A 25,783-nucleotide genomic window follows, 5' to 3' on the forward strand; every position below is an offset into this window, starting at 1 on the left:
CTGGCATAGTTCTCCCATCTGTCACTTATTAATCAGGCTGGGACAAATCATTAAGAAAATAATGTATGCTTATATCTGTCTTTTTCTTTTTGGTCTTTTAGGTACCACTTGGAATTTCTGCCCGGAGGTGAGTACGAGCCAGGGGAAGGAGGGGTGAGTTCTCATTGCTATGAGCTCAGGGAGCTGGGAAGGGCTGGATGTGTGTGGTGACTTCTATGCAAGGTCAACAGGGATCAGAGCTTAAACTGAATGTAAGCGTGTGGCAGTTCTTAGGGGCAGAAAGGGGCAAAGCTGTAGAGAGGGCGATAGCAGGAGTTGGGGTTAGTATCCTTTCTGAACAACAGAAGTCTTTCTCCTTCCCCTTGAGAGCAAGTGATACAAAACTGCAGTGCTGACATAAATGTATTGTCTTGGACAAGCGCAGGAAATTTTTTCTGCAAAACTTGTGTCTCCAGAAAAGGCTTAATAAAGTTCAGAAAGGGCTGTACATTCCCATGGACCGTTGACTTGGGAGCGAAGACTGTTGGGTGACCTTCAGGGAGTTTCCTCTGGTCCCGTTGCTTCATGTTAACCCAAATTTGAAATTGAATCAACCTCCAGGTGTAGACAAATGGTCAGGCTGTAAATTTTTCAGGACCGTGACCATCTCTTGTTATGTCTGTTAACAAGCTGGGAGACTCTGATTGTGACTTTGATCTTCATTTCCGCAATAATGCGGGTGATGATTTAAACTTTCCAGGGTGCCTGCAGGTCACAAGCCGTGTCAGTGGGTACTTCTGTATATTCGGGGCAATTGATGGATATGTGTTTGCTCGGAGCTGACCTAGAGTTCCTTTGACTCTATCGGATCAGTGGAGCTCAGCTCCGATTCCTGATTTGGGGCAATGGGTACAGCCACGGTGTGTGGTTTGGTGGGTTCGTCCCTCTTCCTTAAATAATGGTTGTGATACGCGAGCACAGACAGAAGGATCTGCCAATGTTCAAACAAGATGGGAGCTGGGGCTGTAATAAAAATCCTTGCGAGCGTTCCAACTCAGCTAATCCTTCATTTACTCCAGGAATAAATTCCAGTATGTTACCTCCTCGGTCAGGGCCCACTTCCAGCACATCCTGTCTGTCTGGCAGCACAGAAATGTCAGAAATGCAGCAGCGTTGCAATTCCCACTAGAACAGTGTTATCACATTTTAATATGAGCCTCGGTGCAGCCTCGGTGCTTCTAATTGCTTTCAAACCATTGTTTTCATGCGTTTGGTTGATGAACCCAGCATCTGGCATCATTTGAGAAAGTACAACAGACAGCTGTGTTCAAAATTAAAAAAAAAAAAAGAGTGAGAGAGGATTAGAACACATAAAAGGGCTCAAAATTAGATTTTTTTTTTTAATTTTGAAAGTTCATACAATGTAAAGGGTGGAGGAGGGATGCTTTTGTTCTTTTGAAATATTCCTTATTCTTTTATAGAGTTGGAAGCCTAAGTCATATTAGGAAGACTGCGTTGTAGAATTGTGTATAGACTTGCAAATGAAGTGCCTAGCTCATTTAAATGCCTGCTAGGAATTACTGTACAAGTATTTGGATCTTCAGGTATATAGGTATCTCTAAATGTGTCCCTATGTCACCTTGGGAATTAATATTATTGGGGAAAAAATGTACTAAGGAAACAGGGCAACCTGGGAGTGAAAACATGGGCGCGGACATCACCTCGAGAGCCTCAGCTCCGGTTTGTGATGCCTTGCCGGGGGAAGGAACGGTGGCGATGAGAACTTGGTGCATGTTGAATGGAAAAGAGCCCGAGAACAACAATGTGGGGCTTGGTTTTAAATAAAAAAAAAATAAAATAAAAATCTCATGTGCCTAGACACATAAGAGGACTGCAAAAAACAGGTATAAATTATCTGCCTAGCTGCACTGCCACTGCATTTAAATAACAGGCTGATGTGGCAAAGGAAAAGACTTCTTCTAAGAAGCTTTGGGATTTTCTTTGTAATATCTAGTAACCAGCTTCTCTAAAGGGCTTTAAGCACAACTTGTGACCACATCTGGTAAAGGCAACTGAGCTCCTTGAACTCAGAGCTGTGCTGAAATCCCTCTGAAGACTAAAACCTCGGTGATTCCAGCTATCCCAACCTGTTGGTTTCTGGTATTGGCTGAAATGAATAGAATTGGTCTTGACATCTCCCAGCAGGCAGAGACGTATATGAAATGGACTGTTGGTCTGGTCTTGAGCATGAGTTGGGCGGATCAGTGCAGTGTCAGGAAGACGTAACTGAACAGAGCACACGACGCAGGATGAATTGCTGTGCCCAAGTCATAGGCACCAGGTGATGTTGTTGGCCATAGTGTGTAGCTGCAAAGTATTTCTGCCTTGTTCCGTAGGCGCTCTGTGAACAGAGCCCCAGGGTGACTTGTATTTCCTTTTGGAGGAGGGCTGTCTGCCTATGTAAAGCATTTTATACACTTAATATATTTTATGCATGCATGCCTTTGCTGTCTTGCAGCAACCTCCCCTTTGTGGAAAGGGAGCTAAGGAAAGTTGGCAAAGAAAATCTGGAGAGGAGCTGGGTCAGCCGGAGCCCTCCCCCAAGTTCCTTTCTGCTGTTTCCGTCTCTTCTCACAATTCAGTGCAGGGGAAATGTTCTGCAACAGCTTTGGTTTGGAAGAAACGCGTGGTCTGGGGGAGCAGCGAGAGGCCGTTCTGGGGTACTGCAAGGGAATCCAGCATGAAATGGGAGGACAGGGAGACTGGAGGGAAGAGAAGAGTATTTGGGAAGAGAATGGAGGGACAGGGAGCAATGCAAAAGGAGGGATTAAAGGAGAAAAAGGTGTGTGGGGGGCTAAATGAGAGCTGTGGGTCAGGCTGCAAGTTTGTCTTTGCTGGGTGGGACTTTGCCCTAAATTACTGTCACTGATGTGTTTCAGCTTCTCCATTCCCAAACCCAAAAGACATGCAATGATGGGCAAGTGTGAAAAGACAATATGGCCACTGGTAGAAGTGAGTTAGATTAAATCAGTGATGTCCATACAGTATTTAGAGATACTCAGGAGTACGAGTTGCTCTATAACGCTCTGCCTGAAGACACAGACCTCTGGAGATGGAGAAAATGTGGCTCTGCCCCTCCAGCCGAGGGCTCCGGCCTGGGGCTGGCAAAGGATTGTCCCTCCAAATCCTCCTGTGGGTACCTGGGTCTTTCTGCTGGGTGGGTGAACCCTTAGCACAGCATTGCACAGAACTCAGCTTCCACCTGCTCGTTCACGCTAAAGAAACTTCACAGTGGATGCAGTTGTAGGCAATGACTTTTTATTTTGTTTTGAAGAAAATCCCAAATAGATGAATAAAACCAGATTTATTTTCATTGGGCTTATGACAACACTTTTGTCTTTTCATCAAAAGTTCATCCTAAATGGTCTTCTCTGAAGTGCTGCATGTATATTGCTGAATAGTAGTGTTTCTTAAAACATTTGTAAGTAACCAAAACATGTGAGAGCGAGGATTGTTCTTCCCATTTATGAAATTTAGGAAAACTGAGGCTCAAGAAATGTGCTTAAGGTACCAGAGCATCTGCAGGCGTGTCCAGGAACTGGGTCCAGTTTTACTGCTTCTCCCGGTTCTGTGCCTTAACCCCAGAAAATGTAAGTAGGAGGAAAAAACATAACTATATGGAAGGGAGGTGGGGTAAGGGACAATCCAGGATAAAACATGACTTAAAAATTGGGAGCCTTCATGTTCTGTAAAAGGATTAAGTAAGTAACAGTGTGGAAAGTCTTAGTAGGCCACTTATCTCATAGTATATACTATTTAGACGAAGCATGTATCGTTTTACGTCTATCGGCCCTACTTTGGCTCGGGTGTGACTTCATGGGTCGCTGGTTCTTCCCGGGGTTGGATGTCGTAGCAGTGCACGAGGTATGTACATACCCAGGGCACGCATGTAGCTTTCTTTCATTAACTGGCGTTACACAAAGGCCTCAAGTGTTAGATCTATGAAGTAGCTTTTCTATATAAAGCCTCAAAACTCTTGAATTGAACTGAAGCGGAGCTGGATGGGAGACGGAACTGTGCATTTCCCCAAACCGCTGCTCCCTGGTATTGCATACTTGGTTCGTGTAGTTATGACAAGTACAAGTAGCAAATCATTAAAGCAGCAAAAACACCATCTTTACTGTAAAGATCCCCTTTGAAGCTGAGGCAGAGTGTTCCTGAATTAATGGAGTGCATAGTGATTTTCCTAAGTTTTATTTATAAAAAACCCTCTTTGCGTTCATGCCAAGAGTCTCCAGCTCAGTGGTAAGCAGGGTTCATACACAGAAACCTAGTCTAGATTTATGATGTGTTTGAAAACGCAAGGGAAAAAATATCGAATTGACAATATTTGTAACATATTGTTAAAATATCTATTCTATCGCCATGCGTGGAATTCCCCTGCTTTATAAACATGAGTGCCAGCTACAACCCTTGAAATGTCATAACACACAGAGACAAAAAGAAAACAAAAAAACTTTTGTTAGAATGCCGTCTAAAGTCCAAGATGTGTTTGGGTGGTATGTGGAACAGAGAGTTAATTAATGAAAAATAAAATACACACACAGGCATATGTTCTTTAACTTAAAAAAAAGAAAAGCTTTAGTATCAACACTTCTGACGGGTCCCTTTATCAGCGCTGAAGCTTTGCTTCCTGCAGCTCTGAGCGTGCAGCTCCCTGCCTCTGTATATATATTATACTCTGGGCAAACTAATCTGTGTAGAGACAGTATTTTTTTGCATTAAAATCCCTCCTGTTTCATAGTTTTGCAAACTCTGAGCAGCTGCACAGCTTTGCTTTTACATGGACTTATAAATTATTCTGCTACCTAAGGTATTGTGCACAAATTTTGGAGGCAAGTAATGATTATAGGAGAAAAGAGAACGCTCTGCTTGGAAAATTGTCCTAGGTAGGAGGAAGGCGTCTGTGCTCTGGGAACTGCTGTATGGGGGTGTGTCTGCATTTTTATTTACATATACGAGTAGAAAAATCAAGGGGTCTGTGTAACTTGGAAACTGTTGCTATTGCATTTTGAATGTTCAAACCAGAAACCAAGCCACCACCCCTTATCATGAAGTTTTAAAACCCTGAAAAAAACCCACCTGGGAGTCCAACAGAGCACGGAGCACCCTTCAGCTGGAGGGACAAGAAAACTCTGGGCAGAGCCCTTGAGTGTGACATCCCACCTTGCCCCAGGTCTCTGGACCCAGGCTGCTCCAGTGAGCACCTTGAGTGGGGGTCTGTAGTGGTCAGAAATAGGGTTAGTTGGTGGCGAGTGCACAGAAATTAAGGGGGAGATGTTTACCCTTGATAGACATTCATATTGCTGTAGCGCAAGGGAATACAAAAGGCCATTTCTGCATTTCTCGAAAGCGTTAGTCACTTTTTTTCTTTCTGGGTGTGTTCAATGCATGAAGTGAGGGGAGGAGAAGGGAAAAGCCTCCAAACAAGAACATGTCATTTGATTTTATTTTTTTAAATACTTGGGTTTACTGTTATCAGTCTTTAGTTGGAGCCAGCAAATGAAGAACTTGTAGAATTTATAATAGGATTGAAAGACTAGGTAACAGCAACTAGCGGTTTGGCTGGGTTATTCTGCTGTTAATGTCAAAACTTTCATGACCTTTATTGAGAAGAATTAGGTTAATGAGGAGGGCTTTTGAACTCTTTTTAAACCAGCCCATTGATTTAAAACTTCTTACAAACTTGAGGGAAGCTTCCTGGTTTGGATTACCAGGTGCTGCTTGCCGATCTCTACTTCATTAATCAAAGCGGTGGAGTTACCAAGTCACCCATAGTCCTTTGAAACCCATCCCAATTTGTAACACCTTGGGCAGAACTTGCCCTCTTGGCTCACATTCAGCAGCATCCCGTGCTTCCCTCCCTGGGGGGGTCAAAGCCCACCAGACTCTTAAGAATAAAGCAATGCACCATAAAGAGGAAGGTATAAAAATGTCAGTAAAGATGCTAAATATACAGCAGTTTGGGGAGCCCCTGTAAGTTAAATATTAACAAGTTCTATTGCTCTCGCTTTGGTCAGTTAATAAAATACTCTAATTATTAGATTGTCTAAATTGCCTGATATGCAGCTTTGGAGATAGAGAGCCTTCTCAAATGAACCCTCTGTGTTTTCTGAACTTGTTTGCGTAATAGGAATGTGCTGCAGCTTTCTTTTTATAAAGAAATCTCAAGGGTTATTGTAATGTGCTTAGATGAACACGCTGCCCAAGCGTTGCTCCGTGCTCATGCAGAACAGAAGGACGTTCAAGAAATTGCCCCGCTGGGGATAGAGCACGAGAGCATTCATATATACCATCATCTGAGCTTTCTTGCAGTGGGTAATAGACCCTCCTGCTCCACGAAAATGGGGAAAAAGGATGTAAATTCTCTGTCCATTAAGATGTTTTGGAGCCCTTAGGGAAAGGAGTGCCCTGTCTTATACCTTTGAGCCTTGCTGGAAGTGGGGGCGTTGGTCCCCTCTGCATCCATAGCCCTCGCTCAGCGGGAGGGGGGCTGGGTCCCGATTCCTGAGTCTTCCAAGCCTTCAGCTGGTTCTAATCTGGAGTTTTGAGTAGCTCTCCCCACAGTGACTTTGGTTTGTAGAGCAGTAACCCCATCCAAGTCACCTACAGTAGTAATTCTGCCCTTTAGTCAGGCTCCATCCTGAAACACCACTGTAAGATCATCCTTTGCATTATCGTAAATGCCTAATGGGCATCTCCTCCAGTCCCTAGAGAGCCCATCGCTCTGCCGTACGCTCCTGTCTTTGCATTCGCTTGCTGTACTTATTTTTTCTTAACAGTGAAAATTGCTGCAGATACGGGCAAGACAGCCTCCTTGTGTCTTGTCATTGGAATATGCTCGCTAAACTCCAGCTCCCTCGTGGGTTAGTTCTGTTTATTCCTTGTGCGCTTGGAAGGGTTTTGGCTAAGAAAATACGTTGAACCTCCTGACACTACAACGGACGTTACTCAAAACTATTTGGCCTGTAGTCCCCTCTTCAGTACTGATGATGTTGACATCTTTTTTTAGATCCCAAACTGTATTTGCAGAACTATTTGTTAACTATTGCACTGCACAAGCGCAGGGTCTGGCTTGGCAGACCTTGTTTTCCATGTTCCTAGCAGAGCTGGTACCTCAGAGGATGAACCAAAGCACAGATTTGTGATCCTCCTCTGCCTCAGTATCCCCATCCTTTAAATGAAGACCTTCTCTCTTCAAAGAGGAATAATTTATCAGCAGACAGAAATACAAACTGTTGGTAGCTTTAGGCTGGGTTTTTTTGCTCACATTGGATGGGCTTTGTATTTTACTGACGTGTTACCGGGTCACAAAAGAAAGAATAAATCTTGTTTACTTGTTTACATCCCGTGGGAATCTTCTGCTGTGCTGGGTTTCAGGCTTGTTCCTAAGCAAGGCTGAAGTGTGCTGTGCTTCCCCTGTCAGGCAGCTGTTCTGTGTAGCTGCTGCCCACTTGAGAGGCGGAATATGCAGTGCCTTTGCTGAAAGGGTGCCAAGGATTGCGAGAGAGGAGCTGGAGGGGAGGAAGTTGGAGGGGGAGGGAGGGGGAGAGCAAACAGACAGTGAGAACTGGAGAGGAGAGCTCAGCTGGGGAATGACACAAGGGGCTGGCAAGAGATTAGAAAATAGAGTGATGGGAGAGATGCAGTGTGAGCTCAGCAGCTTCTTCTTGTCCTCATGGGTTCAGGGGGGGATATTTGGGCCCCCCAACCTCATCAGCTATTAGGATTCATGAGAATGCGCTTTGTTGTCTTACAGAGCAACCCTGCCAAAGTTCTCTTTCGGGCAAGGCTTCCAAGTTGCAAATCTCATGTGTCATTTGTGGGGTGGCTTTTTTGGGGGGTGTGTAGGAGTTGGGTTTTCTATTGTTGTAGCTTGCTTTTTTTCTTTTCGGAAATAAACCCGTAATCAGTTGCGGGAAGGCTTCGGTTTGGGTATCTGCATGTCAGATTAAAGACCTATGAATTAATAACTTCCAGGTTATCTTCTGTTTTATATAATCATGAAGTTCCTTTGCCATGTGACAGAGAGAGAAAATAATTTAACCCCAGCCTGCCCTGAGCTTCTCAACATCCTTTGGGTTTATTCTCTCCCAGCTGAGAGTTGCAAAACTTGAATTCCTTTCAGTGTAATAAACTACTTGGACCCGTTGTAAGCCTTTGATTCCTCCCGCCCCGCCGACAATGAGACTAGGTTTTGCACCCCGGAAAGCTTTAGGAAGTCTACCGTGATGGATTTCCTTTTTTTTTTTTTTATGAATCCCGGGCAGTTTGTTGCCTTTCCCAGCCCGGCGGCGGGCGCAGCGGGGCCGCGCTGATGCCGCGCATCCGCGGCTGATGCTGCGCGCTGCAGCCCGACCTGCTGGGCACAGGGGCTCACTGCAGCGAACTCGCCTCCGCGACACAGCTTCCCACTTTCGGCTTGGGTTTTTAACATAAGTGGCGTTTTTAGTGGGCTATTAATTTGCTTTACTGCATGTAATTAGCCAAAAAAACTGGATACTGAGCGAACAAAATTAGGCTTGGACTGGATTCACTTGTCAGCCAGCCAAGACCTGTTTGGGTCGATGTTTCTAAAACAATGATAAATCGGCTCCTCCTGTGCGCGAGGAGGTCCCTCTCTTTGCTTTTGACCCTGTTGCCATGAGGTAGACCTGTCCCGCTGATAAAACACAGCGTACGCAGAGACGGGTCCTGCTCTCACCATGGCCTTGTTTACCCCGTGAGCCAGGGACAAAGTTATTTTCCTTCTGTGTGTGATCTCCGCATCCAAGAAAATATTTATTAAGGGGGATAAACACTTTGAGATCTGTATATAAAGAGATTTCTCTCGTAGTTTGTTAATAATACTGCTGCTGGTAGTACAGCCAGGAAAGAGAGGGCGGACATATATGCCTATTGCAGTGATGCGCAATAGAAAAAATTGGGTTTTCAGGCAAATGTCATGTTACCCAGGCACTGGTACTATAAGGAAGTCAATAGCACCCATGAAGAAGGTGTGGAAAATCTGCATCCACCAAAACCTGAGCTATTCGCATATTAATCACAGAGGCTAACCACACAGATCCAAATGGGTGCTTAGGAGCCGATGAAGTCTTTAAGGCATTCAAAAAAGAAACATCATACATTTTCTAGCACATAAGTGTGTTTAAAAAGGTATATAATTTATAATAGGGATGTTGACGGAGCTTTAACTACATTACAAAAGCTAAACTATAATATATTTACATGTGAGCAGTACTTACTGTGTGGGTGCGTCTCTGTTGATGTGTTTCCATGTGATTCTCCATAATTTCAGCAAGTGATTGTAGTAAGGGATATTAAACCATGGTATTGATAATACTTTTACAGCTCTGCTTTGGGAAATGCATTACTGCTAAATTAGTCCCTGAAAATCTAGAGATATTAACACTGTTGAGCATGAAGGCAGATGGGATTTGGATCAGAGACCTTTATTTGTAGTATGATACTAAGGAGTCATTACTTTAAAGCAGGAACTTCGTTTCCTTGAATATTAACTCGAGTTGGGGATTTTACTTCCGCTTTGGCATGAACGAGCTTATCATAAAAGCGTAAATGGAACTCGCTTGGTATTGATTTTTCTTATGCTCTAAAAAGATGCTTAATGAAACTCTAGGTACCTAGATAAAGACCTTCACTGAATGCAAAGTAAGCTTAATTGCAGTTCCCTTAACAAGCTGCTGGAGATGAATTTTTTTCCACTACAAAGCCCTTTCACCTATCTAGATTGTTTCTCTTCCTGTGTCTGCCAGGATGCATTAATTCAGGTATTTTTTCTTTTTTTTTTTTTCTTCCCCCCACCATGAGAGGTAAACTGCAGCTTAAGGAAAGGAAAACTTCTTTGCCAGTAAATATGTGGAGAAAAAAATTTCAGTCTTGGGGAACTTGATTTCTGAGGTCTCAGTAAGAGGTTTTAGCCTTCAGAGAGAGTAACTGTCCTCTCCTGCTTCTGCAGGAGGGGGGAGGTGGGCAGGGAGGCATGTTCTGACCCCGCCACAACAGAATTACAGCAAAACCAGAACCTGAACGGAGGTTTTTCTAACATTAGTCTGAAGACCTGACATCTGCCAGATCCTGCGACTGTGCCAGAGCAGAGGTTGGATTCGTATTTTTTCCTTCCAGCACCACAAGCCCCAGAGCACGTAGGAAGGTCCGATTATTCCCTTCCTTGCAGAGACTTGAGGCTGCGGAGGAAGAAGCAACAGTGTGTTCCCTGATGGTGGAGACTCTTTCTCCTGTAGCTCCTGCTTGTGCTGCTCTCTCGGAGCCCTCTTAATGCTTAATTGGCTTCTTTTCATTCTCCTCTTGGTCAATTTTTACCCCTCCGATGCAGGGGGTCTGCTGGAGGCTGCGTCTGTGCCTGCTGCCGGGTCTGTGTGGTGGCTGCGGGTCCTGCAGGGATCTGCTGTGACTGACGCGACCTGACCGACGCCGCTCTCCAAAGGGCCTGCGCTCGGAACTGCCACCCCCTCTTCTGGGGACACCCCTGTCACCAGAGACGCAATCTGTCCTCTCTGTAATTTGCTTAGGGTCGATACATATAAGGCGTGATATCTGTGTTAATTACGCAGAATGCCTTCAAGCCCCTCTCTCCGCTGCTGTGCGAGAAACTGTTTCTGCAGAAAATGTCAGACAGCTAAAAGATGGCATAATTTCATTTTTTTTTTTATCATGAAGTAAGGAAGCCGGGTATTTAGCACACTCGGGGGCAGCCAAATAGTGCCAGGGGAGCCCCTGGCTGAGGTATAAGCCCAAGAAACCTCTTGCTTTTCCCCTTAGAGTCAATCTTGCTTTTGTTCACGCTCCAAAGAGTGTAAGTTGGGGAATTTTGCTGAGGATTTGAGTAGGAAGATAGAGCAGCTTTGCGTCAGGTGCAGACTAATTATTTGCTGGGGTTCTGTGCTATTTGGTTTTTATTCCCTGCGTTTTCATTAAAAGCTAATGAGTTTTTTCTTCATTCAGAACAATAGCTTGGCCCCTGACAAGTTGTTGGTTATTTTTTCTGCTTGGACTCAACTAGCTGTTGCTGCTCCATAAACTTTATGGAGAAGTGGATTAAAGCACACGAAGTTCTCGTAATGCAAATCCAAATGGAAAGGAAATAGGATTTGGTTTAAGTAGCTATGTGTGCAGAGTTTTTGTTGATCTTTTTTTTGTTACTGAAACTGTAAGTGGTGTTGGAAAATATTCCTAATATTAAACCAAACAAAATGCCTTTGTTTGTGTTGATTTGTGTTGCAGCAGCTCATGCAATTTGGAGCCCCGCTGTGTTTGGCGTGATACATGTATGTACACGCTGCAGCCTGGCTATATTTGGGTTATGGTATCTTGTATGAACACGTGAAACCCCCGTTTCCACTCCTGCGTGGGGACAGCAAGAAAAAAAGCGTGTTTGCAGTGACAGCCCCCCCCATATGGGAATTATCCTGTCAAAACAGGGACCTGTGGCTTGATTCTTCACCGTGGCTGACGTGCGTAACAGCTTCTCCTGCCGTTAAGCCGTTAAAGGTGACTTATTCCTGCAAGTAACTTTCCTGATTGGGCCCTTGTTCTTGTTCCGAATGGTTTAGTGCAGCCACGCAGCAGTGCATGAGCCGTGCCTCTGCCGCACTGCCTCCTGCGCCTCAGACACCGGGAACAGTCTGCTCGTTATCGCAATAATCCTGCACCTGTATCTCGTTATAGGGGACCACCTGTTACCTCCGTGTTCGCTTGAAAAGCTGGGTTTGATGCGGTGCGGTTTGGGTGGAAGAAAATTGTTCTTTTTAAGGGGCTGAACGGGCTGATGGAAACTGTCTTTCAATGCTGGCATCCTCGCACGGCTGCGGGTAGTTGAGCCTGCAACACTGTGGCGCGGAGGAAGGCTCCTCCTCGTCAGAACGAACGCTGTCTTTTTTCCTACGACACTGAGCTGTTGCTCTTTGGTAGCAGCTTTTTAGAGCGTTTTTATTTGAGGATCTCAAAATGCTACAGTAAAAACAGGGAAGAAACATCCCCTTGTCACACACAACCGAGCAAAGCTCTGAAATGACTTCTCCAAGGTCAGGCGGTCAGTGGTGCTCGCGGATGCACTCCACTTCCCGGAGTCTGCCCAGCCGAGCGGGGCATTTCAGTCTCTGCTTTTTAACCCCTAATTGTGTGAGTTTTTTATTTCTTGTGGAGGTGCATGCGTGAAATTTCAGTCTGTTGTAGCATAGAGGAAGGTGCTTCGCTTACTCTTCATGCCTGAGAAGTTGTCCGTGGATGGCAGACAACTGTGGTACCACCTCTGCAGGTGCCTGATCCCTTTTGAGCCAGGGACCTGCAGCTTTCTTCTTGGCGTGAGAGGTTGGCAAGGCTGATGCTGAATGATGCACCTCCCAAAAGGAGAAAAGTTATTTTTCTGAATTTCCTTGTTCTCCAGAATCTACTGTTCTGCACTGCGTGTTAGGATGGCTGCTGGAAGCAAGTGAGCGTAGAGCTGGAAAAAGATTTGATTAGATGAGAGCTCGGGCAGAAATTTTTTGCTGTGTGGGGGGTGAGCCCCTGGCCCAAGTTGCCCAGAGAAGCTGTGGCTGCCCCATCCCTGGAGGGGTTCAAGGCCAGGCTGGACGGGGCTTGGAGCAACCTGGGCTGGTGGGAGGTGTCCCTGCCCAGGGCAGGGGGTGGCACTGGGTGGCCTTTAAGGTCCCTTCACACCCAAACCATTCTGTGGTTACTTCTTGGGCTCTTTCCTGTTAGGAAAGTTGTGGTGGGCTGCCAGGGACCCCTCTGTTCTGTCGCTGACCCCCCATTGGCCTTTGGTAAATCTCAAAGTCAAATCTTCAATCGGTTTTTCAAGGCCTTTGAGCTTATAACATCAGCAAGACTGTCATGGTGTCTGGCACCCAGTGGGGTTTGTTTTTTTAAGAAGCTGGTCTGTGGAAGGACAATCTTGTGCTTGTTACATTCTTCACAGCCAGATTGTTCCTTTTGGTGAAGAATTGAAGTTTTCTTGAAAATGTGCCCTTGAATGCAGGAGCCCAGGGTCTCCGAGAGCTTCATGCTCGGAGCAAGCAAGGGGAGGCTGCAACCTGGGATGTGGAAAATAAAACACATCTAAAATACTCTGTCACGTCTTTCTGCAGCTGGAGACTTGGCGGCGTCTCCACTGTGTTTCTTGGTGGGAGGAAGAGCGTTGTAACCTGCGTCCCAGGCCTTGGTACCCTTTCATCAGCGCTTGATTTAAACTGTGGGGCACAGTTCCTCTGTTTGCTGAGATAAAACTTGTTTTTAGTGTTTGAACGCAATTAACATCAGCTGAAAACTCACCTTTCTTGCTGTTTGTTGTGTGTTGAATGAGTAAGCAGCTGTCTTTACCTCTGTTATCAGCAGTTTGGGCTGTGTGTATTCAGGAAACACAAGGCAGAAGCTTGAAAGACCACTTTTCCCCTTTGTTTAGGGCGAGTAGTATTTTCTTCTACAGGTAGGCTAGATGTGCTCCATTTATATTAAAATTTGATATTAACATCTGTAACTGCAGTATCTAAGTGCCTTCTGCATAAAATCCAATACCAGCAGCAAATTCCCTCGCAAAATGCCTGCTTACAGAAAAATTCCGTGCAACATCAAGTCTGGGGAGGTAGTAGCTCCTGCTTCCACACGCAGACACGTCGCTTTGTTAATTTGTATGTGACTGCCTGTCACAGGAAGTCCATCTTTTTTTCCCTACCACTCTTCAATTAAGGATCTCAAAGCTTTTTTCCTACATTAGAGGAAGATTCTTCATTCTAGTGAAGCAGGTAGCGTAGTCCTCCACTTTACAGATGGCTGATTGATGCAGAGGTCATGTGCTGAGGGCAAGAACAAGGAATTGGACATAGCTCTGGTAGTTTGGCCTCAAGACGGGTATTTCCAGCCTCCTCCTTGTATGTCCTCCAGGTGTGAAGTCTGTACATACCCAGCATGAGTGTTCTTGCAGCAGGAACGTGCTGCCTTGGCCCTAAATGACGAATCTGGTTTAAATCCACAAAAGTGGTTTTAGGTTTTGTATAGAACTCCAGTGAAAGGTGGGAACCAGGAGAAGAGACGTATCATGCTGTAGGCAATAAGATTTGGGTTTAGCAATGATTCCCTTTCACTAAAATCGGTCTCTCCTTCTCTTTCTAGGAGAGGATCAGCATGATGCTGGCTATGGACAGGACAGTTCTGATGAAAATCAGAGCTGGAGTTTGGCCCCTTCCATGACATCTGATGCTTCGCTGCCATCAGACTTCCAGGATGATGGTAAGTCACTGATGTTTTCTGAAGTCCTTGAGTGAAGAAGATGGAAAGATAAGTGCAATCTAGTATGACTTCCCTGTTGTCATCCATCCATCTCGTAATGTTGGAAGTGTTTGGGGTTTTTTTGTTGTTCGTTAACTGGTACCTGTTTTATCAGTGACTATAAAATGTTATGACAATTGCAAATTTAGTATTGCTAAGTTAAATGTATTTCTTGATTATCTTGGTGTGAACTGGATTGACAACAGTGATGGAGAAGAACAGAATTTGACCTGGTGGATACTGTTTTCCGAAGCTAATGTGTGATTTCTGGGTGCATTTCTTCTTGGGTGCTCAGCCTCACACTTCAAAGGTGCTGAGTCTTCCCAAACCTTGTTTCCCCCCACCCTCTGAAGATTAGACCTCTTTAGAGTGCTTTGCTTTGGAGAGCCTTTTTTTTGGGACCTTCTAGTGCTTGGGAATTTGGGGGTTATTCTTGCAAGCGTAGAAGCCCTCCCAGGCGAGCAGTGGATGGGAGCTGGCATCCAAGGCCAAGGGCACTTTCCAAAGCATTAAATATCGGACGAGGGTTTTCTGGGCAAAGAGTTTCTGTGATGCTCGTGTCTGCGTGAGTGGTGGTTTAGGAGTGATGGATTTGTGATAAGCTATTGAAATGGAAGCCTCCAGAGCTGAGATTGTTCTGATCTTCTCAGGGGTTATCTCTGGGCCCTAGTGAAGGCTTGACTGCTTTGGCCTCAGATTCTCAATCTCCCGCTTCCCACAGATCATGTTTCCTCCTCCTCTTTCCCTTCCCTTGCACTTTTCCCCTACGCTTTCTTACCCCCCACCCTGGCCTTGTCCTTCCTCTTTCATTTTTCTCTGCTTCCGTCCCTCCTCTTCTCCACCTTTCCCTGCTCAATGTACTCTTTCATGTCTACTCCCACTCTCGTTAGTGAATCGCTAGTCATCAGTCAAGAATACGAAGAAACAAGGGTTTATTTGGGATGAGGCCATAAGTGCTGATGGGCACCAGAGTTAGCTTCTCCGCGCAGTGCGGAACGCCAGGCCTGTCTGCTGCATGTGTTGATTCATGCTATAAAATAAATGGCTTCGTTTAGACTGATTAGAGACAAGGTTGGTCTGATAGCTGGTAATTGCAGCATGAAAAGAGGTGTGGAGTTCGGGATTGGTTGTTTTAAATAATCTGTGTGCTCAGATATGATGCACTTATGCCGAGTGCGGATGGAGAACGTGTGACAAGGATAATGGATGTTGGCCTAAATGGGACTTGAAAGGGTGCTGAAGACCTCAAGCTTGGCCTCGTCAGGCGAGCAACGTCTTTATGAAGTCTAGAGTTTCTCCTGGCGTGTTTATTAAGCTTGTCTAAGGAGATATTTGCTTTGCTAACTTTGAGTGGTGGTTTTTGGCAGCTCCGAGGGGCAGAGTTTGACATAACACTTGCAAGGTATGCAAACACTTGGCACCACTGGAAGTTTTCAGACACAGATGAAATGCCAGGCTCGATGGAAGGATGCCCAAATGGGTGAATGGCGAGGAGATTGATAACATAGAAAAATTACATACTACAAAAAGGAGGGGCGTGGGGAAAGCTGGCATCGAAAGCAGTTACATTAAAATGAGGTGTTAGTTCTTGGAAACTGGTCAGAATGCTGGATAACAGCAAATCGTGGGCTTGACGCGGTGTGTGTTCGTTCTGGATGAAAGTTGAGCAATTTTGGCTGATTAGATGCAGGCTGTTGGTAGCCTGAAACAATGACGTTAAAGGGAGAAAAGGCTGAACACAGGTTTTTGGAACCTTTTCTCTGCCCTGCCATGGTTCGTAGGGGCATCATCAGAATGAATTTTTCTAGATATCTGCCAGGGGGATGGCTGTGGATCGGGGCTGTGATTTCCTCTGGGTTTTTGAATTTCTGTGATGACTTACTGACAGATTGTTTTGGTTACTTGGGGGATTATTTTTTTTGCTTGCTTGTTTTCTTTGCTTAATTTTTTCACTGTAGAAGATGAAGGCACAATGGTTTTTTTAATAGAAGGGACAATGATTTTTTCTTTTTTAATTAATTTAAAAATTAGTTTAAATTGGTACTTCTAAGTGGATTAAGCTGAAGGGCGTGTCAAACAGCCTCAGTTTCTGAATGACAACATCCTTGCAGGAAAAGTAGAAAGTTTTAAGATTGCATGAGCTGATTTTCGTCTTTTTGGTTTGCCTTGGCTTCTCCGAGTGGGAACTGTTCACTTTTACTGTGCCCCTTTTTGCTTCCACGCTCTCCTACCCGTTTAGCCGGCAAGGTCCCTGGAGCCTGGGCCACCACAGGCCTTCGGGGTGCTGCTGTCACACAGCCGGGTGACCCAGAGCTGCTCCTTTCGGGCAGCACAGGTGATGCGTGGGGGTGAGCCAGCCAGCCAGCTGTGGCCAAGAAGAATGAATTGGCAGGTCGTGGGAACATCCTTGTCATTCCTGTGGCTTTTTTCCATCCCTTCTTAGCCCTGTTCTGCAACAACAAGAGGTCATGTCCTGAGGCACAAGCCCACAGCACTGTTAGAATTCCTGAATTTCCCAACTTTATTAAGTCAAGGTTTCAATGGAAGCGGGTCTCTTGCTGGGACAATGCTCGCTTCTCTCTATCCTCACTATGAAAAATGGGGGAGTTTGATCCACTGCTGTTCATTTTCAACAGGCTTTTCCTTGCTCGCTCTGAACTTCTCGTGGGAATCGCAGAGAACGTTCCAAGTTGTCTCTGGAGGGAGCAAGAGGGACTGAGCGAGTTGGGGATTACTTTACTCAATGAGGCATGGCCCAGCTCTATAGGATCGTCCCTAATGAGTGATTAAGAAGCTAATGTTTGTACAGTGCTGGGAGGCTGGGAAGCGCTGTGGAAGTGCTAAGTACTGTTATAATGATAAGTATTTCTTAGGAGACACTTCCCATGTAATGTACTCCGCTCAGACCACTTGAAGACTTTTCAAAGATGTTTTGTCTTTTAAACTGGTGGATCACTTAATTTGCCAGCGTTCGTTCGTTTGGTTTTACTGAAGCGTGAGGTGGATACCACAGAGTCCTGAGGGGTGGGAGTTGCGCGTCTTTTATGTTAGCACCTCTAGATATTGCTTTAGCAGTTGGGGTTCCCCGCGGCTCCTTAGCGGGGTTTCTGCGATGGTTGTGGGGTGTCTGGAGGGATGCAGAGCTGGGATCCCGGTGATTCGCTCGGCGGGATGCGGAGCCGGGATCACATGGAGCTGAGGGGTGAGGGCCACTGTGCCTTCTGCCACTGCGCCTGGCTGCCGGCTCTATGGCCGTGGCACAACAACAAAAGCAACAATATATTTTCTTCTGTGTTACACAGGTAGCTGTTAGCGCGTGGAAGGGAGCATAACTGAGAGTGACAGGGAGGTACTTGATGGGTTCTGTTAGGCATGGTCTCCGGCGTGAGAAATCTTGCCTCTGGCTTCCAAGATTTTTTCTGTCATGTCAGCAGAGAACTTCGGCCGAGCATCCTTACAACTCATTTGGTACTGTGTGTTGGGGTTTTTTTAGATACGCAAGTTCAGAGTATCTTAAAACCAAATCCTTTAGCAAAAATGCCCTTTGCTTTATAAAAATGTGCTAAAAATGGCTTTTGTCTTAAAAGGTGGGGAGGGTGGTAGATGGGATGGTACTTCACTGTGCCCCAGGGGGATGGGATGAGGATGGGGGAAACAGACACAAAGGCAACGTGATGCTAAAGGTTTTGAGGGGGTTAGAAACTGTAAAGAGGTGGCACGTCTTTAATACATCTCCAGGTACTTCTTGAACCCATTTGCATCCTGGAGAAGGCCCTGTTTGCTCATGTTTGGCTGTCTAGAACATAGAAATGGGTAGGGAAACAAATAAGTACCAAAGTGAGTTTTGTACATAACTCTTCAGAACCCAGATTCTGGCATGCCAGGGTGCAAATCCAGGGTAGAAGCCTCTAAACTTCTTTCAGACGTTTCTTGCTCGGACCGTGGCAGCCTCCAGCCTCTGCGTGTGACCCGTGGTGTTCCTGTCTCCCAGGGCGTCCCCTGGTCCCTCATGGTGGTGTTTTGGAGCAGTGAATCCTCCCTCCCTGAAGTCCGTACTGTTGTGAACCACGCGTGCCTCCCTGCTTGTAGTTAGTCCTCGCGTCTCCCACTACAGCTCCTGCTTCTATTTCCCCAGTGCTTCCTACACACTTCTAAACTCTAAGGAATCTCTTCCTAAATATGGAATTAATTGCTTTAATGCAGCCTGCAGGGGTGTTCTCAGTGGTACCTGGGGGTGCGGGTGGGTGCAGCCTGGCTCGGGTGAAGGAGGGGGCGCGTCGTACGGGGGTACAGTGGTACAGGGTGGGCAGTGGGTGCTGCGCAGTGTGGGAGGGGGTGACCTGGGTGTGTGGGGTTGAGCGCACCTCAGAGGTGTCGGTGTCAGGGTGGGTGTTGGGGGGGGTGGTGGTGGTCAGTGGGTGCACAGCGCTCTGGAATGGGTGCGGGAGGGGGGTGTGCAGTGCCGTGCAGGGGGGGGTGCCCGGTGCTGTGCGAAGGGGTGCGCAGGGGGGGTTGCCCAGTGCCGTGCAATGGGTGCAGGGGGGGTGTGCCCGGTGCCGTGGGGGTTCGCGGCGTGGGTGGGGTTTCGCCCGGTGCTGTGTGGGGGGTGCGGGGGGTGCCCGGGGGGGGGGGGGGGGGGGGCAGTCACAGCGGGGGCGGGCGGGGTGCGGCGGCGGCAGCGGAGTTCTGCAGCGCCCCCTTGTGGCGCCGGGCGGCGCCGCTCCCGCGGGGCTGCGCAATCGAGACCCGCGCGGGCGGCGGCTGCTTTCTCGTTACTTTTAAATAAAAAACGCAACCAACAAACAAACCAACCCCAAAAGAACCCCAACCAACCAACCCCCACCCCCCGCTCCAGCCGCCAACGCAGGTGTTTCTGGGAGTTCCTTCTCCCGCCGCGGGAGCCCTGTCGGAGCCGGGTGGGCTCCCGTGAAGCCCTTGTGTCGGTGGCGGGACAGCAGGTCTCTGCTTTTCCAAACCAAAAGTGGAAATTGTGGTTTTCTCCCCCAATGACAGCCTGATGTCTGCCGCACCAGGAAGCACAGCGGTGGTGGGGCGCCAGGTGACCGATGGAGGGGGGGGGTCGTGTGGCTTGGGGCGCTCAGCCTGCGCTGTGGTCCAAACGCTGCCAAATTTCAGGTGTAATAACCAAATGCATGAAATAAAATGCAGACTAAGAGCCTGCTTCAGAAACGCTGCGTATCTGCGAGTTTGATGGTCTGTATAGATCAAATCCTGAATGCCCGCAGATAAGTGGAAACGCCTCTTACGCCGGAGTTGAAAGCTTTATATTTTTCTTTTCAAATACCATTAGAAGCAATTATCTCTGCCTCCCTGATGTCCAGAAATGTCTTTTGTTGCTTTTGACCAGGTTATTATAAACTTGCTGTTGACGTACAAAACAGTGTAGGAGCCGTTCGGGGAGGGGGTTTGTGAGGGGTGCGAGGGGGTTTTTCCTGGCTCATTTTCTTCCTCAATCTCGAGAATCATCCAAACAACCCGAGGGAGCGAGAGGTTAAAGCACAGATCGGTTATTTCTCCTCACCACGGCTTGGGGCAGGTTTGACCAGTTCAACCTGAGTTTTGCCAAGGGGAGGAGAGCAGCCACAAATCCATGCATAAGAAAACAACATGTTTTCAAAAAAAATATCTACTTATACTGCTTGACAGTTTGTAAAGAAATCAGACTCCCTTAAAGCTACAGAGCTCATGGGCTTTGATTTATCGTTTTCTGAATGGAAATGCACCATAACATTAGCGCTTTCAAGCCCGGTGTGATAATGTCTCTGGCATTGTGCAAATAAGTTCCTGGAACGGTACTCTGGCTGGTCAAAAGGTTTGGCTATATTTTATACAGACCAACTCGCCTCACCTCTATATTAAGGATTATTTGTTCGGGGTGGAGAGGAGGAGGGTGGGTTGCTTGCAGGCTGCCAGAAATTGATGCATAAATTATATCGGAGAGCTCAGACCTGTGTGGAGAACAAGCAGCAGCGAGAGTAATGCTACCAAGATTTTCAGCTTTCATTTAAAACAAAGAAATGAAAAAAACCCACCAAAACCAAACCCAACCCAAAGTGGCTTCATGTTCTTGTTTGGGGTTTTACAGCTGCAGCAAATTGTAGCGCGAGTGATAGCAGCAGAAATCCTATCAGGCTTGTGGCCATCGCTTCCATCAGCTGGCCACGTCGAGCTGTGGATGCTGGTCCCGAGGGCACCCGACCGAGCCCGCAGCTTTGTGGGTGCATGTTTTGAGTTCAAAGTCATTTTTCCTCAAGTGGAGATGTTTAGAAGTTGGTGTGAGAGGCTGTTCTTGTGCTAAGGGCATCTGTGGAAGGGTGGGAGATGGGAAGTGCCTTCTGTCTTGTCTAATCTCCCTCCTAATCTTCCCCTGCACCCCGTAAAAGCATTTTCTTCTTTATGAAGTGTTGAAATAACACACCGAGGGGAGGACTGGAACGCAAATCCCTGTTGCTTCTCAGCCCTGTGCGGGGCTGGCAGCCTGGATCTCTTCGGAGGGACCCGCATTTTTGGGACATAATCCTGACAAAAACCAGATCGGGCTCCCAAATCTTTTAGTCTAGCCTATCCCTTAAGCTGCCACATCTAAATGGAATGTGATTTCATGGTGGTTATTTGCAATTGAGGACCATCAACCTCAGGATTCAAGTGCTGGCTTTAAAAGCATGAGTTGTTTTTACACAAAATAATGTGTTTGTGATTTGGTCCCTGGGTGTTGGATGCCTTGGGTTGTGGTTTGGAAAGGGGTTTCTGCCCAACTGCTGGGATGTTTGTTTGTTTTCTTTTTTTTTGTTTAAGCTGATGTTGTCAAGTAATTCCTTGATCGCAAGAGCTCTTAAGAAAAACGGAAACGTTATGAAACGTGTGGTGTAAAATCTCAGCAGTTCGGTGGGTCTGTGGGGCCTCAGACAGGAGTTATAATGGAAATCGCTTAGAAGTCAGTGAAACGCCGATAACTTATTAATGCGGCTTTTCTAAAGCAAAAATCCTGCCGCCTTTGCTGTTTGCCGACAGGGAAAAAGCATAATTAAAGTTTCTTTGTATTGCTTCATAAGTGCAGGATCAGATGAACAGATTTATTTTCCGTACCTAGAGGACAGTCTTTAACGACAAGGTGTTATGTGGATTTTTTTTTTTCTTTTAGTAAGCGGCTTAACAGCAGTGCGCTTCTGTGAATACAGGGCGTGTTGGCTTATGAACACAGCTTAAAATTAATTGTGGGGGAGGATGCCCTCGGCCCGTAGATGGTTTCAGCGGCTGGGGGGGGCTCGGAGCCGGCGCTGTCGAGTGCGTGGTCCCGGGTGATGTGGCAGCTGTCAGGAGCCGGGATAGAGCTACCTCTCATGGCGAATCGCATGTTCCTCATGTCAAACACACGTGAATTATCAATGCGCAAGTTACTGTTGTGCTGGGGGCTGGGTAACTTACGCACCCGCCTCCTAAAGGCCTTTTTATTCATGAGTATGTAAATCCAAGGCGTAAACACTTTGTGTGTCTAGATTCTCCCCAGCAGAGGGATCGATATGCAGGAAATGTAAGTTAACGAAGTGTCAGGGCAGAACTTCATCACAGTGTCTCTTCTGCCCTTTTTCGAAAGAAAGTGACTCCAGTTTCCTAAATTACCAGGCACCAGTGTCTCTCGTTACTGACCTGCTTGGCGGGTGGGATGCCGAGGTGCGGTGGTTGGGCAGCGTGGCAGAGCTGTCGGTTCTGGGTCAGCCCTGTGGCCATGCAGAAGCAGCCTTGGGATGCCCAGAGCCCCTGGTCGGCACCAAGGGCCTCACCATGACTTGGGAAATGGTGTTTCGCCCTTGCAGAAGTGCCAGGCATTGAGTTCGTTGGCACCAGTAATAATGGGCTTACAGCAAATCTAGAATTGTCATTCTTTCACCAAATACATGAGTAGTACGACAAAATATTGGGTGGGTTCTGCACACATACTTCATCAGGAACAGGGGTAAGAGATGCTCTAGATCAGGCACTTGAAATGTACTGGGGAAGTGCATTCCACTGGTTGTGGAATCTCCTTCTCTGGAGATATTCAAAACCCATTGGAAGGATGCGTGCCTCTTCAGCCTGCTCTAGGTGACCTTGCTTTGCCGGGGGGTTGGACTAGGTGATCTCCAGAGGTCCCTTCCATCCCTGACCATTCTGTGATTATAGCAAAGATTTGGGTTTCATGTTTTTTGGTATTAGAATATTGAGCGTAATGAGGTTGTTAGCAAGGGAAGTGAAGGACATTCTTCCTCTGCTTGAATGACTTGTCTGCAGCCAGGGTAAACTGCTCTTCGTTCCTCTGTGGGACATGTTTGTGTGACAACTTGAGGACAAAAAGGCGAACGAGACACGTGCTTTCCCTGTGTTCCTGGTACCTGCACACGCAGAGCCTTGAGGGAGAAGCGAGGTACGGTGCGAATAAAGACAGCCTCGTCCCCCAGACGCGTTCAGAGCAGTGTCTGCTCACCTGGGTGGAACTGCTGGTGGGAATGACGGTGGCCGTGCCCGTATCTCGCAGGATCAATCATGAAACACTAACAAGTCCTGAAATACAAAATTCCCAGCTGAGAGACATGGTCTGGACAGCAATAAAAGCCCCTGCTATATATACATTAACACATACTAAACTACTACTGACTTCATTCCGACTTAAGCATGTGCTTAGACGTGTGGTTCAGTGTGAGCCACAGGGAATACATTAAATTATTACTCACGTTATGTAGTGCTGAAAATCACTATGTGCAAAAATAAAGCTACTGTCCTGAAGAATTTAATTTGAAGACTGGTTATAATAAATTCTGAAGTGAAATGTGTTAAAGGACAACTGGAGGGAAGAAAAGGCCTCTTTTCTTTTTCTTTTCATTTCTTTCATTTCTCCTTTAAATATAAGGAGTCAAGTACAACTTTATTCAGCAAGCTTCTCCCCGGAGCTGTTGTACTCACCGGTGGGTTTACTCAAGCAAAGAGGCCACGTTGGATGTTCTGTCATTGTCATTTTGCACGAAGGCATTGTGTGTGTGTGCGCGCACGTGTGTATTTTAAACAGTAGCTTTGTTTAAGGCTTACGGTGATGAACTACATCTTAAAGCAAGTTAAACTTTTATTGTTTAACCCTGGGAGAGATGTGGCAGTTGAAAGAGATTGGGTGTCTGGATTGATTTTTGGTCAGCAGTGAAGGCTGGCTGCGGACGCGTTACCTGTGTGCGGCGGGGGCAGCGCTGGTGGGGCATTGAGCAAACACTGGGACTTCTTCGTCTAATCCAGTGTCACGGGAAGAGCAGCCGAAACAATCGGCATCATCCTTCACCCTGATAATGCTTTCTCACCAACTAATAGCTCCTTGTTCATCAAGGAAACGAATGTGCGCGGAGGTGACATGCTCTTCACCCACCGCTCTTTGTTCTAGGGTCCTCCAGACTGATTGTATCAGCTCCAGCACTGACAAATATCCCCCCAAACTTTAACACTATGTAAAATTGAGTTATGGGGTTTTAAGGTTAGACTCCTCTGGCTGAAGGTTGATTGTCTCCGAGAGATAAAGGAATCAGTACTCAACAATAACAAAATCTTTGCCATAGGATAATGCCTGTTATTGAGCTCACAGCTCTCTTTATTTGGTTACAAAGCTTCACCCCTATTTTTTTTCCCTGCACTCATAGGTTGAAGTGGGAGCTGCTGTTTGAAATTGGTGAATTGCTGCCGTTCCTCTATCCACCCTCACCCTGTGCTTGAACAAACGCTCTGGCAGATAGATCAATTCCTTCAAACGTCCCATCACCCAGGGCTGTGTCTCGGCAGCTGCAGTTTTTAACTGAGTTGCCCTCGCAATGGCACCTTCCCAGCAGCGACGCAGTGCGAAGATGCTGCTGGCGCTTGAGTAGCTTTTGGAGGAAGAAGCTGTGAATTTTTGCTTGGACAAACCCAAAGAGCTTACTGTGTAAATCAAAGAATAGCAAGAGGAGAGCGTTAGCCTGGTTTTACTGTAATATTCATCGGTTGGAGTAGAGGAAATAATTCCCATTGAGCTGGGGCCGATGTGGAGTGTGAGTGGCTCGACCCGGGTCCGTTACAGAGCCGGTGGTGTAGGTGGAGCCCCAAACACCTTGTTCAGATTCTCTGGCCAAAGAACTATTTTGCATTTAGTAATGGGCCTTGGCCATCTGCTGTACATGAAAATGATCCAGCATCACTCTGCAGAGGATCAAAGCATTAACAAAAATGATGGAATTTGGGGGAAGAAATCGGAAGTTTATTTTAACTTTAAACTGATGGTATGTGGGGCAAAGCCATTCAGTGCTCAGACACTTTTATGTTGAGGGCAACAAGAGCCTGCCAAAAGAGATACCTAGGAGGGGCTGTGCTAGCGGTGGGCGAAGAAGTCACAAAACCCAAGGGAGGACAAAATTTAGTGGAGTGAAGCTCCCTGTACTCTCTGAACTCCTTCCAAATCCTGGAAGCGCTCTGCCTTTCCTGATAAACACCTGATGCATGAGGTGTGGGGAGAGGACATGCATGATAGGGATGAACTTCCCTTGAAGATTTGTAGCAGGCAGGCAGTTGGTGTCAATCTTTGGAAATATATATAGAGTGGTGCTCTCCACCCCCCGTAACTTGTGTTTCTGCTTTACCCGCTTTTAATTACCTAAAAAGATGGAACTCTGCTGTCCCCCAAAGGCGGTGGGCATCTGCAGGAGAGGCCTTTGGCTCAGTGGAGCTTTCAGGTCTACCCTGATTTCTGCTTCCTTAAACTTCGTTCATATCCTTATGCTTCAAAGCAGAGCGGATTGTTCCAGAGAGCTGTGGACTACAGGATGAGTTCAGAGATCCCCTGACCTTGGAGGGAAACGGTTTCCATCCTGTTCCTGTGCGCCCCCATCCTGTGGTCAGTGTATTAGGTGTGAGTTGCCAAGATTTTGGGCCAGATCCAGTGCTGGGGTTTAGCCTGTGTTGATGTTGCATCATTGCTGGAAGAAGCCTGTTATCCCGACTCGCCTCCTCTCACTCCGTGGTAGAGGTCCCTCACCCCTGGGTACCGTGCAACCAATTGGGTTTTGACATCCTCAATAACATTGCAAATTGTTATTTTCTCCTCTTTTACTCCATAACATTCCCTGGTGCTGGATGTGCTCTGGATTACATTTTTTTGTTACCCTGGTTTATTCTGTAGTAGGATGAATCTCATTTTATTATTCTATCCATATTCCTAACCTCTCTGTGTCCCCTACTATTATTTCCTCTGCTTTCACTTGATATTTGCATTACCACCTAATTTAGTATCTTCCTGCTCATTGAATTAATGGACTGTTTACTTGCCTTAGATAAAACGGGGACTAATACCCTGCAGTACCCCAACACAGACGCTTCTCCCCCACGTGACAGAAAGCCATTTATCACCAGCTTTTGTCTGTGGCCCTTGGGCCAATTT

At 46.6% G+C, this 25,783-nt stretch overlaps 1 protein-coding gene across 1 annotated transcript in view; it reads left to right on the forward strand.

The window, feature by feature from the left end:
* SKAP1 (src kinase associated phosphoprotein 1) overlaps positions 1-25,783 on the forward strand; it is a 156,417-nt gene that overhangs the window by 16,835 nt on the left and 113,799 nt on the right. Inside the window, exons 3-4 of the mRNA XM_074562154.1 lie at positions 102-127; positions 14,188-14,304. Coding sequence (XP_074418255.1) covers positions 102-127; positions 14,188-14,304 — 143 coding nt within the window. The remainder of the gene's footprint in view (positions 1-101; positions 128-14,187; positions 14,305-25,783) is intronic.

The sequence above is a fragment of the Larus michahellis genome, chromosome 18 (genome assembly GCF_964199755.1).
Source record: "Larus michahellis chromosome 18, bLarMic1.1, whole genome shotgun sequence".
In the NCBI taxonomy this organism is placed as follows: domain Eukaryota; kingdom Metazoa; phylum Chordata; class Aves; order Charadriiformes; family Laridae; genus Larus; species Larus michahellis.